General features: G+C 50.0%; 2 protein-coding genes across 2 annotated transcripts in view; both read left to right on the top strand.

Annotated features, from left to right (window-relative positions):
* Positions 1-3,819: 3,819 nt before the first annotated feature.
* On the top strand, positions 3,820-15,470 carry LOC135917664 (uncharacterized). The gene is made up of 2 exons (XM_065451236.1): positions 3,820-4,934; positions 14,025-15,470. Exons 1-2 carry the CDS (start codon positions 3,825-3,827, stop codon positions 14,031-14,033), a joined length of 1,119 nt encoding a protein of 372 aa, XP_065307308.1. The 5' UTR covers positions 3,820-3,824; the 3' UTR covers positions 14,034-15,470.
* Positions 15,471-16,362: 892 nt separating this feature from the next.
* LOC135917683 (ATP-binding cassette sub-family G member 1-like) overlaps positions 16,363-17,160 on the top strand; it is an 86,630-nt gene continuing 85,832 nt past the window's right edge. Inside the window, exon 1 of the mRNA XM_065451255.2 lies at positions 16,363-16,983. Coding sequence (XP_065307327.1) covers positions 16,845-16,983 — 139 coding nt within the window. The 5' untranslated portion in view covers positions 16,363-16,844. The remainder of the gene's footprint in view (positions 16,984-17,160) is intronic.

Raw genomic sequence — 17,160 nt, 5'->3', positions numbered from 1 at the left:
TGATCAGAACACACACCAGAAGAATCAACGAGATGTCCAAGCACAGAAATTTCACACCGACCGAAGTGGCACTTGGACAAATTTAACTGTAGCCCCGCCTGAAGGAAAACAGATACGATCGTCGACAGGCGCTCGAGGTGTGTCGCAAAAGTCAGAGAAAAAACGATCACTTCGTCTAGGTAACAGAGGCAGATGGACCACTTGAAACCGTGTAGGAGGGCGTCCATCATTCTTTCAAATGTGGTCGGGGCATTCCATAAACCGAAAGGCATCACTTTGAACTGATACAGCCCATCGGGAGTAATAAAAGCTGTCTTCTCGCGGTCCATGTCATCGACGGCAATTTGTCAATAGCCGGAGCGAAGGTCGACGGAAGAAATATATTGTGCTCCATGCAGGCAATCCAGGGCATCGTCAATGCGTGGTAGTGGATAGACGTCTTTCTTTGATACCTAGTTGAGGTGTCGATAATCGACGCAAAATCGCCAACTGTTGTCCTTCTTTTTAAATAGTACAGCAGAGGATGCCCAAGGGCTGCAAGAAGGTTCGATGATGTCTCGTAAAAGCATGTTGTCAACTTCGTGTTGGATGATATGTCGCTCAGTAGGCGAGACGCGGTAGAGTCACCGATGGATCGGGCTCGCATCACCAATGTTTATTCGATGTTTTACGACAGATGTTTGTCCTAGTGGGCGTTCTCCAAGGTCGAATATGTCCCAGTATGAGGCAAGGAGGCAACGTAGTTCTTGAGCACACTGGGGAGGAAAATCGGGAGCAATCATTTTTGTTAGGGCATTCAAATCTGAAGAGACAAGGGGCGAAGCAAGCGTTGAACACGAGGAGCTGTCACAAGTTAAAGCCGAAATGTGGTAGTCTCTGGCTGGCATTATTTGCGCCAGGGATATTCCGCGCGGGAGTACTTGTGTGCAGAGTCCAAAGTTCACAAGCGGAAGGCAGGATGTGTTGTCTGAAATGGTAACGACGGTCTGAGGGAAGGCGGCGTTATGCGAGAGCAGGACATCCGGTTTAGGAGACACGATGTAGTCACCGTCTGGGACAGGTGGAACGGGGGAGACACCTCTGTAGATAACGGCATGGTGAGGGAGGCCAATATGCTCTGTGGAACATAGCCGTATCGAAGCACTATCGGGAGGGTCAATAGCGGCAGGTAGAGCGAGTTGCACAACACCAGCAGAACAGTCTATCAAAGCGGAATCTGCAGACAGAAAGTCAAGGTCCAGGGTGAGGTCGTGAGGGCAGTGCTCTAGTACATAAAATAAAACAAAAGTATGATGTCCGGCGACACTCACGCAAGCCGGACACATGCCAATAATGGCTGGTGTTCCACCGTCGGCGACTTGGACCACAGGCGAAGCAGGAGTGGAGTGAGGAGCAGGAGTGAGGACTTTCTTGAGACGATTCCGAAGCTGAGCATTCATCACAGACACGTGCGCGCCAGTGTCAATCAAAGCCGTAACAGGTACACTATCCACGTTCACCTTAATGAGGTTCGGATGTGTGGGCAAGGTCAAAAGAGGTTTTTTGCGCTGAGTCGCTTTGGCAGCATCACCTCCAGGTGCTGCACCCGTTAGTTTTCCGGAAGGGTGCGCCAGAAGGAACTAGGGGACGGTGATCGGCGAGATGGGGGCGATCGGGAGAAGCGGCGACGTGGCGAAAGAGGGCGGCTAGAGCGGGTAGGACGAGAAGTGTCGCCAGAATTTGCTGGCTGCGTTCGCGGGGCGAACCGGGGAGCAGCACGAGGGCCGTGGGATGGGTGGTAGGACCACGGGGTTGAATTCCACGAAGACCGGCACTGACGTGAAATATGGCTGTTGCGGCCACAAGTGAAGCATATAGGCCTGTCGCCTGGAGTACTCCATTCGGCCGGCTTGCGATACCGCATTGAGGCATTCAGGCTGCGGGTGCGTATGACAGTGCTGGACGGAGTGTAGTCAGGCCGATCAACTGAGCAGACGTCGGTCAAGCCAACGTTGGCCAAATTTTGGCGCACGACGGACTGTATCAAAGAGACGGTCGCCTGGCGATTGTCGGGGCCATGTCATCAGAGCGATTAGGTGTGGGCGGACTGCGGAGGTCTTCGCAGGTGGACGTAGCAGCCGTGTTGGGAAGGCGGGGAAATGGCTGGGCAATGCGGCGACTCTTGGCTTCTTCAAACCACCGGCATTCGGTAATGATGGCTTGCACAGTGGAAGAATTCTTGAAGACAAGGAGATGGAAAGCATCATCTGCTATGCCCTTAATGACATGTGCAACCTTATCTTGTTCGGACATCTTCGGATCCGCTTTGCGGCACAGAGCGAGCACGTTCTGGATGCAAGTGAGATAGGATTCTCTGCACGTCTGGACACGTGAAGCGAGGTCTTCTTGAGCGGCGCGCTGACGTCCAACTGGCTTGCCAAACAAATCTTTGAGTTTCTGTTTACAGATGTTCCAGCTGGTAAGTTCCTCCTCGTGGGTCTGAAACCAGACGCATACCGTGCCCACGAGGTAAAATATCAGATTCGCGAGCATGATGGTCTGGTCCCAGTGGTTGCAGGCGCTCACCCGCTCATATTGTTGAAGCCAGTCTTCAATATCAGTGTCGTCGGTGCCAGAAAGGGTTGCTGGGTCGCGGGGTTGTGCTAGAATGATGGTGGGCGTGGGTGCCGACGGGCCTGACGCATCCTCGCCTTGAGCTGGCATTGCAGATGCAGCCAAGGAGCGCCCGTGGCGTAAATCCGAATTGATAATGATCCCGCAACCTCCACCAAAAATGTTACGGGGTTAAAAACAGTCAGACGTGTATTTACAGAATATTTACAATAATTATATCAGCTGACGAGATGGTAGCTAGAGCGCGAAGCCCAGAACATCGTCTTCTTCCGACGATGAGTAAAACATCTTCGTCAGCATGTCACAATATTAAGTCACTTTAGAAATGGCCGATTGTATTCGAAATTATTTTAACACCCACAAATCTGCATCTTTTTTCTGCAATCTATACGTCTTCCTCACTCATATAAGTAACCTGGTAATTAGCCTGCTTCAATATCATTTCTACCCGGCCCATATGGGAATCAATGTACACTCTGAGCTTGTTAACGCCAATGAGTTGACCCATGACTGTGCGCGTGGTCTTACACACCGCGGCGGTTCAGGTGGACTCACGGGCGGCGACTTAGGACTGTACAGGGATTCGCTTCTCACCTTCCATGAAATCTTGACACATTATCAACTTGCTCGGCGGGCCTTTCCGCTACCACACCCTAAACTTAATAGACCACAATCGTCGGCGTTTCGCATGCTTCAAACGGGGTCATTTCCCTCCAGGGGCAGATTCAGTCACTTCACGCCTCATGTACAACCCCACTGTCCAGATTGTGGGGAGGCGTACTGCTCCTTGTCCCATATGCTCTGGCAATGCCCTGCGTTACGCAGCTCATCGCTAACCACTCTAACCGACTGGGAGGCAGCCCTTAAGAGCAGCGACCTCAAAGAGCAACTATGGGCTGTCCGGAGGGCCTGCGACAGGGCGGAGGACCACGGTCTTCCGACCCCGACGTGGGTGCGGCCCGCGACGGCTACGGGGACTCCCTGAAAAGGGAGGTACCCTAACGCCGGTTCCTCAGGACCATTAATAAAGTTCTTTGTCTGTCTGTCTGTCTCCTCTCTAAGCTTTATCTGCGGCCGATCTCCCATAGTGGGTAAGCGACTTGGTTTGAGGAAAAGGCAAGGAAGCAAGCAAACAACAACAACAACAAATGTTAATCTTAAGGACATCATTATCATCATCATTGTCATCAAGAAGAAGAAGAAGAATGGTAATGAATTCGCCGTCAGCTGGAGCGAAGTCACCCAAGCCCAAGAAGGACAAGCGGAAAGGGGCGAAGCGTAAGGACCGGGACAGAGCAGCGCAAGACGGCATGGAGCCACACTTGGGGGCAGCCGATTGTGCGCCCTCGCCCGCAGGCGGAATTGAGATGATCGGCGGCCCACCCACACCGGCACCAGAAGCTCCCGACCCAGCTTGCTACCTGCTTCGACAACGGGAACCACAGTCGGGCTCTTCAAAGGTGCCGGAAAGGTGGGTCACGTCGACTTGCGTTTGCCCAGAGATGCGAGCCGTGTGTGGAATAAGCCAAGACAAGCCGCCCTGTTCCACTCCCGCCGAAGAGTTTCCTTCCCTGTGTGCAAGCCCCTCCATGGAAACAGTCACACAGCAGCAATGCGAGCAATTAGGCCCGGATCAACTCGGCGGCAAAGAACACACGCAACTCAAAGAGGAGAGCCTTGATCCGTCTAGCAACATTCCTGGAATGTCAGACGCGACTAGCGGTGAGAAGAAAACCGTCCACCCACGCGAAGATGTCAAACCACCGAAGCATCACCAGAAGGTCAAACGTTCTAAACACTCCAAGAAAGCTGGTCGCGGCACCGAAAATAGGTCGAGCCCAACCAAAGAAACCAAATATGAAGCTATAGCTGCAGCGAACTCACGTGACCAAAACCCACCTGAAGAGAAAAACCCTCCAGCCGGCACTCTTGAGGAAGGTCGTGGCAGCAATATGCAGCGTCGGCCCAAGGTGACATCCTCGCGGGAGCAGACAAAGCGAGCGGAAGCCGTCGTCAAGGGTGGCGCCACAGTCAGCGCTGCGGTGGACGGACCGGACCAACAACAAGGCGCTGGGACAAATCCGCACGATAAACTTCCGGCCGCCGACCACGAAGCGACGAAGTCCAGTGTGACTGAGGAGCCAATATATTACGACAGTTTCAGGACCATCACTAATAAACAAGGTGACCCGTTGACCGAGGATATAATCGGGGGCTTCGTCTCTAAGGCCGACTCCACCCTGCTAGCATTCCCCACGTACCTGATAGAGGCGGACAAATCACCGAGGTCATCAAGTGCGCGAGTATCCCGAAATTGCACTGTAAGTTTCGAAAATTTCTGTATACCTGATTGGGAGGGGCTGTCGATTCAGACAACGAGGGTGGCGACGTGGGCTTGTTGGTTAGTGTTCACTGAACGGTGTCGGGTAAAGCGAAGCGAAACACGGACACACGCGCTTGTGTTCTTCTGTCGTTACTTCTTATGTCCACCTGCCGTGGTGGCTTAGTGGCTGTGGTGTGGGGCAGCTAAGCACGAGGTCGCGGGATCGAATCCCGGCCATGGCGGCCGCATTTCGATGGGGGCGAAATGTGAAAACACCTGTATGCTTAGATTTAAGTGCACATTAAAAAGCCACAGGTGGCCCAACTTTTCACAGATGTTGTTCTGCATGGAATGATTACTTAGAATAGAATGAACCTTGCGCTCCCCTTTTTTAATTCTACGTCCAGACTGCGTCAAGCAATAACGTCACGATGTATCATCGCTCTTGTCGGGCATTCGGGCATTTTTTTTTCATTAAAGTCGATGAAAATTACGATAATACCAATAATTTCTTTATTTAGCATTGTAGTTATCTTTCCTTACTAATCTTTAGTAAACGTGGGCCACGTGACGCCAGTATTACTGGCGCCACCACTAGCTGCTTCTGGAACTAAAGGATGGCCCACCCCTAGGAACATGTGGCCTCAATACCTGCCTTTCGCTATATCGCTCACGCTACACGCGCACTGTTGTTAATGAGAGGAAGCTTTAGCTCAGGGCCAACTCCGACGCGGCCTATTCAAATACACTTAAAACGCAGAAACGCTTTTCTGAGATAACCCGGCCCTGGACCGATTTGAAGGAGATTTCATACATTTGAGAAAAGAAGTTAAATTCTAGCGACTGCTGGAAGCGGAATTTCGATTTAGGCTCTGAGTTTTGTTAAACAAATTTTCAAAAATTTGAAAGTGGGAAAAATAATCACGCACGAAGTTAAGAAATTGCTCTGCATCAATAACATATATCGTGGTTGTGTAAACACTATCCATTAGATCATTCAAAGCAGACGAATTTGATGTATCAATTTTTATCTTACGTGAATTCGTTGCGTTGTGTACAAGGGTTCTCCAAAAGCTGTATCTTCATATTGCTAATTTTTTTTTAGATTCATGGCCCCATAATTACTTCGATTAGCGCAGAATGACGGACACAAGAAAGACAACAGGGCAAGGCACCTTGTCCTGTCATTTTTCTTATGTCCATCGTTTTGCGCTAATCAAAATAATTATGGATTCGCATCAACTAGCCCGCCAACGCATTGTGATGAACTGTCATGGCCCCAACCCGCCCAAATAGCTGGACATTTCGAGTGAAGTTTTCACTCACGCGTAACATATAAATTTTGTCCTCTTTACATGTGCTATTAGATGCACTTCACAGAATTGTGAGATAAATTCACAGAATTCTAATATACATCACAATTCCGCAGCGTGAACTTTGCATGATAACAATAAGCCTGCACTCGCACCTTTCGCTAAAGAATTCCGTGCTTTGGGTCACGCAAAATCTGAAGTGAAGCGCCCGCCACAATTTGAAAAAACACGCAAGAAAAAGAACGCTTGGATGAAGCCGTCGCTTTCAAGCGAGCAACGCAATTCTGCACGACATAATAGCTAGTTTGCACAATCTTGCCAAGTCTTGCGCCGGAATCACTGGTTGGTAGGGGTCACCAAGAACGAACTAATGGTGAAATAGAAAACATATGCATTTGTTATTTAAGTACAACAAAAATATTTGAAACGTAATGTTTAATTGTGTGACAGTTTTCTGATTAAAATTGTTCATACCTGTTTTTTTTTCCTATAGGTTTTCTAGTTTCATTGTTGGTCCTCCTCCTCAGCTAGTCGCGCTTCAGTCATGCACCACTAACTGATATCTCTGGCAATAGGCTCTGGCACGCTTTTTGTTCTAAGCTTCGCGACCTGTTTAAGTGGACCTTGCTCATTAGCTGCAGCGCTGCCGTCAGCTGCGCGGAACTCGCCTAAAGGTGTGCTTACGTTAACGAGGGGTTATGCGCCTTTTTTAGGACTAACTGCCTAGTTACTCCTGTTCCTCCCAGAATTTTTCTTGCGAGTGTATCCGCCGAAAGTGATTGCGAAACTGGAAACACGTCATGACTTTCATGTTTTACGCACCGCCTGTTGTCTTGTTCCGAATTCGACGTCTTAAGGGCATGTTTACGTTCGAGCCGCCCATCGCCGCAAGCCGCACCGCACGCGTGCGGTCACGCGAAAAATTGCACGTATCCAGCACTTGTCCACAAATTACCGTTTACACTCTGTACAGAGTGTATACCGTACACATTGTAAAGCGAAATTTGTACACAAGTGTTTGATACGTGCAATCTTTAGCGCGACCGCACGCGTGCGGTGCGGCTTGCGGCGATGGGCGGCGTGAACGTAAACAGGCCCTAAGACAACGCAAGCCTGCTAGTCTTCGTGACGAAGGCTAGCAGGCGGCCCCCGTGGCTCTCTTCACAGCCAAAAAAAGTTCGTCGCTAGTTCCTATTACGCATTTCTTTAAAAGTGCATCTCTTTTTTGCTAACCTCGCCGGGTTTCGTGACTGTGGTCGTGACCATGCGCCTGGCTTTTCCCATGATGAATAGGCAAAACAATTGCAGCAGAGCACGCGTACCACTCGTGCCACTGAATTCCATGCAGCACCACCAGGTAGCGCTCACCTCCGCGTATCTGGCGCATGTGCTTGCTGTGCTAAAGCAAGGGAAACGGTGGAGCATGTTTTATTAGAATGTGGACATATCTGCCCAGCGGTCGATTTAGGAATCGCTGGCCTCCGTGAAGTCCTTGGGTCCAGCGAGAGCAGGGGAAAAGTAAACATGTCCGCAACAAAGATTAGCAAGGGGCGATTGGAAGATTGCTGGAAGAAAATTATGGAAACTACAAATGACGGAGGCGTACAAAAGCAGAGTTCCCAATAGGGGTTCAGAAAGTTTCGTGATCAGAACTCTTCGTGGGGCGTTTTTCTTTTCTTTTTTTCTTTTTTTCTCTATTCTTTAACATAGGTAGGACATTAGGCAATGTAATAACAGGAGCTTGCTGGCGCAGCCCACCACCCCGTTCCAAAGGGGACGCTCATAGCATCCACCCACCCATTCTGAACGACAAACAACGGAGGCGTACAAAAACAAAGGTCCCAACAGGGGTTTGGTGATGAGTATTCTCCGTGTTTCTTATTCTCTTTTTCTGTTTTTGTTTCCTTCTTGAACATAGGTAGGACATTAGACAATATAATAACAAGAGTTTGGTGGTGCAACCCACCGTCACGTTCCGAAGGGGACGCTCATAACATCCATCCATCCAACCGCGGAGGCGAGCGTATACATAAACCTCGGCGTATACATCAATGAAGGAAGGCTTACTTAAGCACCCACCAACGTAACCTGAACATAAAAGGGAAGCGGATTGCAGCAATGATAGAGCAAGGCATTTTGGGGCCACAACAAATATGATATGGTGCATGGGATCTGGAAAGGGGTCGTGGTGCCAGCGCTAACGTTTCGCAAACGGCATTCTGTGCCTAAAATTTCATATACTGTCGGAGTTGGACCAAAGATCGGTGGACCGATTGGCTTTGGGAGCCCACTGCAAAACCACAAGTGAGGCAGTGCAAGGACGCATGGGTTATGCCTCGTTTGAACTCAGAGAAACTGGGAGCAAGATTTGTTTTGAAGAAAGGCTCGGGAACATGGATGAAAATAAATTGACCGCTAAAGTGCACAAGTGTCTGTACCTGAAAAGCGTAGACTAAGAAATGCAGGAAGAAGTCAAGAAAGTTGGCAACCAAATACCAGGTAATTGAGAGTGTAGATAGACAACCAGGTGGAACTAGAAAGAAAGTGCGAGAAACAGAGACAGCAAATCGGATGCAAGGAATGGAAACGAAAAAGAGTATGGAGATTTTCAAGAATGATAAAAAAGAAATTAGAAAGGAAAATTTGTGCCTTAACACCAAGGGAAAGTGCCTTGCTATTTGAAGCTCAGGCTGGTTGCCTAGAGACAATCAACGTACCACAGCAAACATTCGCTATTAGATGAGGCATGTGTATGCTGCATAAAAAAGACCGGAGACTGCTGCGCACATCCTAATGGAATGCGGAGGTATACTCACCCAGCGAGACCATTACGCAATGTATACCTTCCAGGAGCACTCGGATTTAAATTGGACGGAAGCATGAACCGGTCAGCAGTCTATATAAGCAAGAGACGTTGAGAGTATTGGTGGAATGAGAAAAAAAGCACGGAAGAGACTGACACCACCGGGTCACGGGCCGGCATATGTAGCGATACAAGGAAGATGGAGGTTTTGAGGGGGGAAAAGGGGGAGATTAGGGAGAAATACTGGGATCAAAAACACGTATAGCATACCTGAATAAATCAAGCAGGCTAGGGCACTTTTTGTCCCCGCTCCGTTTCAAAGGGGATTCCAATAAATAATAATCATGATCATCGCGGCAGTGACGGGGCCGGCCGTGCGGGAGAACTAAGAAAATGAACCAGAAAACTCGCGTCCGCGGCTGCGTAGTAACGAGTAATTAAAGTCAGTTCTGGCGTTTTACGTGCCAAAACCACAATTTGATTATGAGGTACGCCGTTGTGGTGGGTGAGTCCGGATTCAATTTGACAGCCAGGGGATCGTTAACGTGCCCCCCTATGCACGAGACGCGGGTGTTCTTGCATTGCACCCACGTCGAAATGCGGCCGCTGGGGCCGGGACCCCACAGACGCAGCGCGAGCCCACAGAAGCTGAGGGCCTGTTTACGCTCGAGCCGCCCATCGCCGCAAGCCGCACCGCACGCGTGTGGTCGCGCGAAAAATTGCACATGTCGAACACTTCTGCACAAATTTCGGTTTACAATGTGTACGGTTTACACTGTGTACGCAGTGTGAAAGGAAATTTGTGCGCAAGTGTTATGTATGTGCAATTTTCCGCGCGACCGCACGCGTGCGGTGCGGCTTGCGGCGATGGGCGGCTCGAGCGTAAACAGGCCCTAGGCCACCGCAGTAGGCACTGTAACGAGGAAGTAAACGCCTCTTTCGGATATAATGGATTCGAATTAAGCTACTTAAGCACGCGCACCCTGCGCCTGAAGCTATGATACGTTCAATGCTTCCGTCCCGCTCGCTAGTAGTCAGCGGCTCCGCTTAACAAAACGCTCGGTATAATTTGTGTGCGCGTGCGTACGTGTGCTCGTGTTTCGACTCTCTATTCACTCACACAAAGCTTCGCTATGTGCAGATTCAAGCCCGTTGGGCTTGCTGCAATTTCTTTTTCTTCACATCCTGCTACTCGGTTTTGCATATTAACGCGATAGCGTTAAGGAGCTCGTGTCGCAGAAAAGCCGGTGTCGTCGGCGTCGGGTGTCGGCGTCGGCGGCGTTGACCGTGAGCGATAAATCACGGCAGGCGCTTCATAAATAAAAAGCAACTTCCAAGATTGGCCCGGTGGGAATCGAACCCGGGTCTCCGGAGTGTGAGACGGAGACGCTACCACTCAGCCACGAGTTCGATGCTTTCAAGCGGTGCAAACGCGCCTCTAGTGAATGCGGTGTTGCCTTCGAAACGAGCCGTGGAAAGTTATACTGCGGTGTATATCGGTAATTATGAACATGTAACGTACAGAAGTCACAATTACACGAGTTGCGAAGTGCGTTTCCGCTGCATTTCTTCTGCGCTTTCCACACACGCAGAGCCATCTTGCGGCAAACACAGAAGACCCCCTCCTCTCAATGTACGGCGCTGCCCCGACAGGAGGCGCGCCGCGCGCGCATTGGGACCGCTGCCAGGCGCGTCGCGGGACTCCCTCTCCTCTGACGACGCTTCGCCGTGCTCCCGGTTTAGATTACTATCTATCTCTCTGCCCGTGCCGATCACGACGTTTGGCTGGCGTAGATCGTTTCCCCTCCGAGACACCGAGTTCTTTGGTTCGTTTCGTTCGCTCAGGCGCACGTTTCGTTGCCGCGCCGAACGCTGCGTTGCTCGACGCTCACCGCGTGATAGGTGGGCGCTAAGTCCGATGCGGGGCGCATCGTAAGTGATTGCTGTGCCGTAGCGCATTGTCTTATACCCCTTGGCGGGTCGACGGGAACGCTGTCGCGTCCCACTCTTGAAGGCGAAGCTTAAGCGTCCTCCAATTTTTTTAAGCGCTTACGCCTCCTGCGTTTCTTTCTTTCTTTTCATTTCTCTTGAAGCTGGTAATAGTAATCTCCTGCTCACTTTAATTATAGTTTTTTGCCGTATTGGTTCCTTTATGTTATTCTTATTTTTCAGTTGCCGTTTTCAAACTGTATGTGCCTACCTGCAATATTCCGTTGGCCTTCGCAAGTGACATTATATTCAAACAGGCAGATTAAATGAATAACAAATAAACGAATTATATCGAATCCTTAAGATTATACTTTGCTTTTCGCACAGCTCAACGTTGTACGAGTAGGCGAACAAAAAAAAAAGGACCCAGCAGTCCGGAGTCAATGACAGCGCGCCGCAGCTCCGTTGCAATGCTTCATTTCGGCTGACCTAGCCACCCCAGTAAAAAAACTGAAAGAACACGTACATAAACAATGCTCAATACTGGTCCCAATTTCCATATTCACCCTAAGGCTTGTTTTTGATTCGGAGGTTCAGAGATTCATGTTGCCAGTAGCCGCGATGTTACAAGAAACGGCGATATTGCAGGGAGACCCTGATACACAGCTAATTAAATTACCCGCGCAGTTATACCTTAAAAGGTATAGCGAATTGCTGTATATTAATGGTTTTCTTGACACCTATAGTGGAAAGAGAAATATTTGATGGGTATGCCACTCAAATATTTTCTTCTAGAGGAAGCTTTCTGTTTTCCCTTTTCTTTTTTTTCTTTTTTTTTGCAGAAAGAAAAAGTATGCTGCTGGTGGTCGCCTTCTCTTTCTTTCACTAGGAAAGGTTTTAATACAAAACAATCAATAGGAATGTGTGTTTTTTCTTTCGATGCCAAACAAATGAACCAAGAGACAGGGGTAATCGAAGATCGATTGCAGGGGCCTTCGACCTGCAGTAGACATAAAATAGAATCTTGATGAATGGCGATATGTCCAGCGCATATCCTCTAAAACTGGTACAGCGCAGCAAGGAAAGGGAGAAACAAGTCCAGCCCGCCCGAAGAAACAGAGAGTTGAAGATTTTGGGGACGAACACCTCGAAGATGGTGTTGGTCTTAGAATTTTGCTAATCATACAGTACTTCGCAACTGCTCACCTTCAATTTCGCAATGGCAAGATGTGCCGAAAAGTTGATAATTAGAAAGTTGATTGGTGATCCGCGTAAGACAGGGGTAATCGAAGATCGATTGCAGGGGCCTTCGACCTGCAGTAGACATAAAATAGAATATTGATGAATGGCGATATGTCCAGCGCATTGCTATTTGTCGTGCAAATCTCTTCAAGTAATTCGCCTCAGTAGGCGAGCCCTTTGAACATATTTAGCACATTTTAGGGTGTCTCTTCTCCCCAAACAATAATCGTCATCTGCCTCACTTTTGTTTCCTTTTTTATTTGAAAACCGTGCTCGCTACCTGCCTGAATGAATGAATGTGTGTTGTTTAGTGGCGCAAGGGCCAGGTGTGGCCAAAGAGCGCCATGATGTAATGATCATGTCATGATGCAATGTCATGGTGATAACGCGCATGCCATTTGTGACCAGCTGAAAGTAATGGGCCTGTAGCGTAAAGAAAAAAAAGGCACGCGATATAGATGAGGATTATTCACTCTTTAGAAAAGGCTGCACTCTTTGGGGCTGATTTGTCCCACGACGGTAACTGTCGTCTACTTAGCTCGCGTTTCCTTTCCTGAAAACTCTGCACTCGCTACTTTCCTGTCGAGATTGCCATGTCACGCTGACACGGAGTAAGACATATGGGAGGTGAAACTCCCGTCAACGCGAGCGAGCGCGGGCGACCAGCTAAAGTCACAATTGTTGCATGCGCCGACGCTACCCTATGCAGTGGCGGCACCATGCGGCGCGTCGTAGAAGCAGCAGCGGAAAAAAAAAAGCAGCGCCCGGCGCTCACTCCGGCGGCACCCGCTCAAAGCAGACGACAAGCAGACGACACGGGTGTTTGCTTCAGCGGGCACGCCGTAACCGAACTGCGTAGGTGCGCGCACTCAAGAAAACTGTTTTGTTGTGTGCCCATCAAAAAAAGCAACACGTGTGGCAAACTTCCGCTAATCTTCCTCTTATCGCCAAGCAGCTACGGCAACTAGTTTTCGCGAGTCTTATAAAGAAGAAAAGGAACGGAAACACATGCACGGCGGCATCCTTCCTAAGCGCACCCCTGTGAGCACTAGAGCGAGAAAGAAGCGGTCGCCCTTTGAGCGATTAGGAACGAGATAGCCATCAGTTTCGCAAGCGCAAAAAGCCGAAAACCGCCCGCCACGGAGCAAGATAGCCCTGGCTACAACCAGAAGCTACGTATCATCTTATAGCTGTCATGGAAAACGCGTTTTATTTTTTACTGTGCTCAAATGGCTGAAGCGTAGCAGCAGTTGCTTTTCGGGCTACAAGCGGTAAAGAAGCGCGCGAGAGTGCCCTCAGTAGAAGTCAGGCGCGCGCGGCCGAACGGGAGCAACACTCGACCGGTTGCCCTGGCAACCGAAACAGCGGTAATTTCTTCCCATGCCGCCAGGTGCCGCCAGCATGAAAATATATCCGCGGGCTTGTGACCTTTTCTGGTCGCCGCAAACAGCGGAGTTTCCACTCCTATATTTCTTGCTCCGTGCACGCTGATAACGTGTATGCCTTTCGTGACCTGCAAGTACCGGGCGCGCAGCGTTAAAGAAATGGAATGCAGGCAAGTTGTATGGCAATTGTTGTGGCAAGCCCCACAAGGTGCAAGTTTTTTAAGGGTAAAATTGGTGCTATATTTTTGTAACCTGTTAGAACTAACAAAAAAAAATATTGTCTACATGCGGGAGTGAAAGTAAATTTGTTAACGCGCTGTCTTCAGAGGATACCATCAATTATTCGCCGCATACCTCGCACACTATCGCGCAATATTGCGCACTATCGACTAATATGTCGCGGCGCATTCTTTCAGATGATTTAGACGTCGAGACGCCAGAGACTCGACTTCACCTGAACGCAGCGCTTCGTCTTCGAAGGCGTAATATGCGAGACAAGTATGCACGGACCGGAATTTAGGGAGACCGCTGTCAGTCGATCTCGGGCAACAGGGTAACTCATTCGAATGGAAAGGAGGACATTGCCTGTAGGACCGCGAGGCAATTTCACATCGTCGTTTGGAACTACAGAACTTTCTGTGTCGTGAACTTTCTGCTTTATGAACACAACTTGGATTTGGGTCTCTCAGCGTGGCCTTTCGTCGCAGCTTCCTTTGAAAAGTCAATTTCGAACCTTAATTGCGACCAGCATTTTTTTTTATGCAAGTGAATCAATCATCACGGTTGTCTGTTGTGCCGTCTGTGTAGCTCTGTAGTTAGCTTGTAGGTTTATGTCGCTTTGTAGTGCGGTGTAGTTTATACAGCCGCAGATATTTGATTTTTCTTCTGTTTAAGGAATGCGTAGGTCACACAGCTATTAAGCCACATAATGACAGTGACGAAGAAAAAAAACATGTATGGACGTATACAGCCATATTGTAGATTCTCTAGACTTAACGCTCAAGTCACGTCGAAAATTACGCGTGGTGATTGTTATTCGTTGGACTTTAGATGAAGTAACGAGAAACTCGTGAATGGAGGGGGACAATAACAAAACGAAGTTCGTTGCCACTGTATTACTCTTTTCTTTTCCTATTATTTGCAGCACGTTCTCACTTCGTTGCGCACTCTATTTTGATTTAACATACGGCTACGTGATAGGCGTGCTTATGTGTTTGTACGGTGCATCGACACATGTTCATCTCACTATTTGCTGCAGAGGTTTTTCACCTTTCGTTGCGAACGAATGCCGTGGAGCTGCCACACGTTTTCCAAGTGACCTCCACTCTCTCAAGCAATTCAAATACGCAAGGAATGCCGCTGAGCGAGCTACTCATGTGGCATGACGTCACAGACTGTCGCTTTCTTTTTTTCCTGTGCTGCAAACGTGGCGTAGAAGGAAGGTCACTTATGGTGCAATCAAACTGCAAATCATTAAAGATGCGTCATTGTTAACGTTGTGTGCAAATCTGCGCGAGCAAAGAAAATGATCGCGCGCCGTGCGCGCATTTGTGTGAGGTCATTTCGTGATGAATTCGAGGCTTTCACTTTTCCCGAAGTGATTGTATTAACGTTAAGTGAAGCTTGAAGCGCAGCTAATGTAGGACCTGTGTAATTGAATCATGCCCCTACTCATCTAGGGCCAAATGCTCAAAGCTTTCCGTTCGCAAGCGCTCTTTGTATTCGGTATGTGTCCAGCTTCATCATTGACTAGAATGAGCTCTTACGAACAATTGGAGCCTAAGAGAGTTTTGTGAATGCGAGCCCTGATGTTGCTTTAATTACACAGTACATGTTGGGTCCTTAAATAAAACAGGAAACGATTTGAACGAAATTTGTTAATGTAGAGGCGAGGGAGAAAATGAAAACGCGACGCGTATCGCTTCATTAAGGGCTTCTTCACCATCCATCACATACTGTAGTTAGCTCCCAAAGCCGCGGAAAAGCATGACGACTGGCGCATTGCCGGAAGGCTTGCGAGGTCGTTCGTTCGACGTAGTTCCCAAGTAGCCAGTTTCACCCGGAACGAGCACTTCCTGCGCCGCTTCACGGCCACGGCGACGCGGCGGCTAACGCTTCGCCAGAGGGTTCACATTGCTCCCGGCCTTCCGACGGCGTCAGCCGCGCCGCTGTGCGTTGAAAAAAAGAGGAGGAAGCCGACGCGGTGGCGACGTGCACGCGCCCTCTTGCAAAGATAGTAGGCTGGCACGCACGCACGCACGCGGGGTGTAGTATATTAGCGCGCAGGCATCGGCAACATCTGCTGCGGGCACAGCGACGGCCGCTGGATAATCGCCGTCGGCTTCGACGCTGCCGTTGCTGCGCGGCGGCTAACCTTGCGACCGCGCGCGCGAGCCTCCGATCTGCCAAGGTCGTCGCGGCCCGACGCCGCGCGAACGCCCCGAAACCGCCTCGGGGGCAGCGTGTACAGCACGCGCCACGGGGGTGGAGGGCGGCCAGTGGGGGGGTAGACGTGTCCATCCTAGCGGGCACATAAAATACGTAAGAGGCCGCGCACTTCTCTCTTTCTCGTCTTGCCTCGAAGGCATCGGTTTCCTTCTTCGTCGCTGCGAGCGTCGTGCTCGTCGCCTCACTCGCCGGCGCTCTCTCCGCGAAAGCGAGGAAACCAGTTTCCTAAGGATCGGCTCGACGTCATGACATCGCCATCCTTCCCCACTTCCCCCTTCGGCGGCCAAACCCCGTCGCCCCCCTCCTGCGTGTCTTTCCCCGCAAAGAAAGGGGCATCCATGTAATCAGAAGCGGTACTGCGGCGGGGGGGTAGCTGCATCGCGGGCGCCGCCAGCCCCTGTTCTTGTCGCTCACACACAACGCAGTCGCGTGCGCGTACGCACAGCTGACGCGCCTTCCTCCGCATTCGCCTCTAGCATCCCTCCTGTGCTCCCGCGCTTCCCGTCGCTCTCAAGATCCTGCACGGTCTCGTTCGTGTGTTTCTTCTCGCGCGTTACATTTACCGTTGCGCTACGTGCGAGCGTGCTTGCGTTCTGTCCGGCGTAGGTGGTTGAGCAGCGGCAACGACGCACCTGTGGACTGCGTGATTTCAGTGAAGTGACGTGTTTTGCGAAGCCTCGTCGTCGTCGTCGTTGGGGGTAAGCGGGCACCGATCGAATTGGCGCCTTGCCTCAACGGTGTTCTCGGGTGAACGTCGAAACAGGAAGACGAAGCCGAAGGGATCAGACATGGATAAGGAGCCCGTGCTCCTCACCATCCAGCCGCTGGAGAATGGCAAGCTGGACGCGGCCTACAGCAACCACGGCTCCGAAAAGAGCCTCAACTCGCTGCCCGATATCGACAAGAACTACTTGGTGGCGCCCAGATGTGAGTTGGGGCATGGGAGCCTGAACCTTCAACCTTCTTGTATTTTCCTATGTAATATACCGTGTGTCCCAGCTAATGTTAGCCAAGTTGATGAACGAAAAAGAATATTAAAAAATCACAATGCAAGATACAATTATAAGACATAATTCTCGGTCGTCAGAAGTCTGACGACCGAAT

This window comes from Dermacentor albipictus, chromosome 4 (assembly GCF_038994185.2).
Source record: "Dermacentor albipictus isolate Rhodes 1998 colony chromosome 4, USDA_Dalb.pri_finalv2, whole genome shotgun sequence".
Lineage (NCBI taxonomy): Eukaryota > Metazoa > Arthropoda > Arachnida > Ixodida > Ixodidae > Dermacentor > Dermacentor albipictus.
The sequence above is the reverse complement of the archived record's forward strand: the minus strand, read 5'-3'. Positions and strand labels throughout refer to the sequence as shown.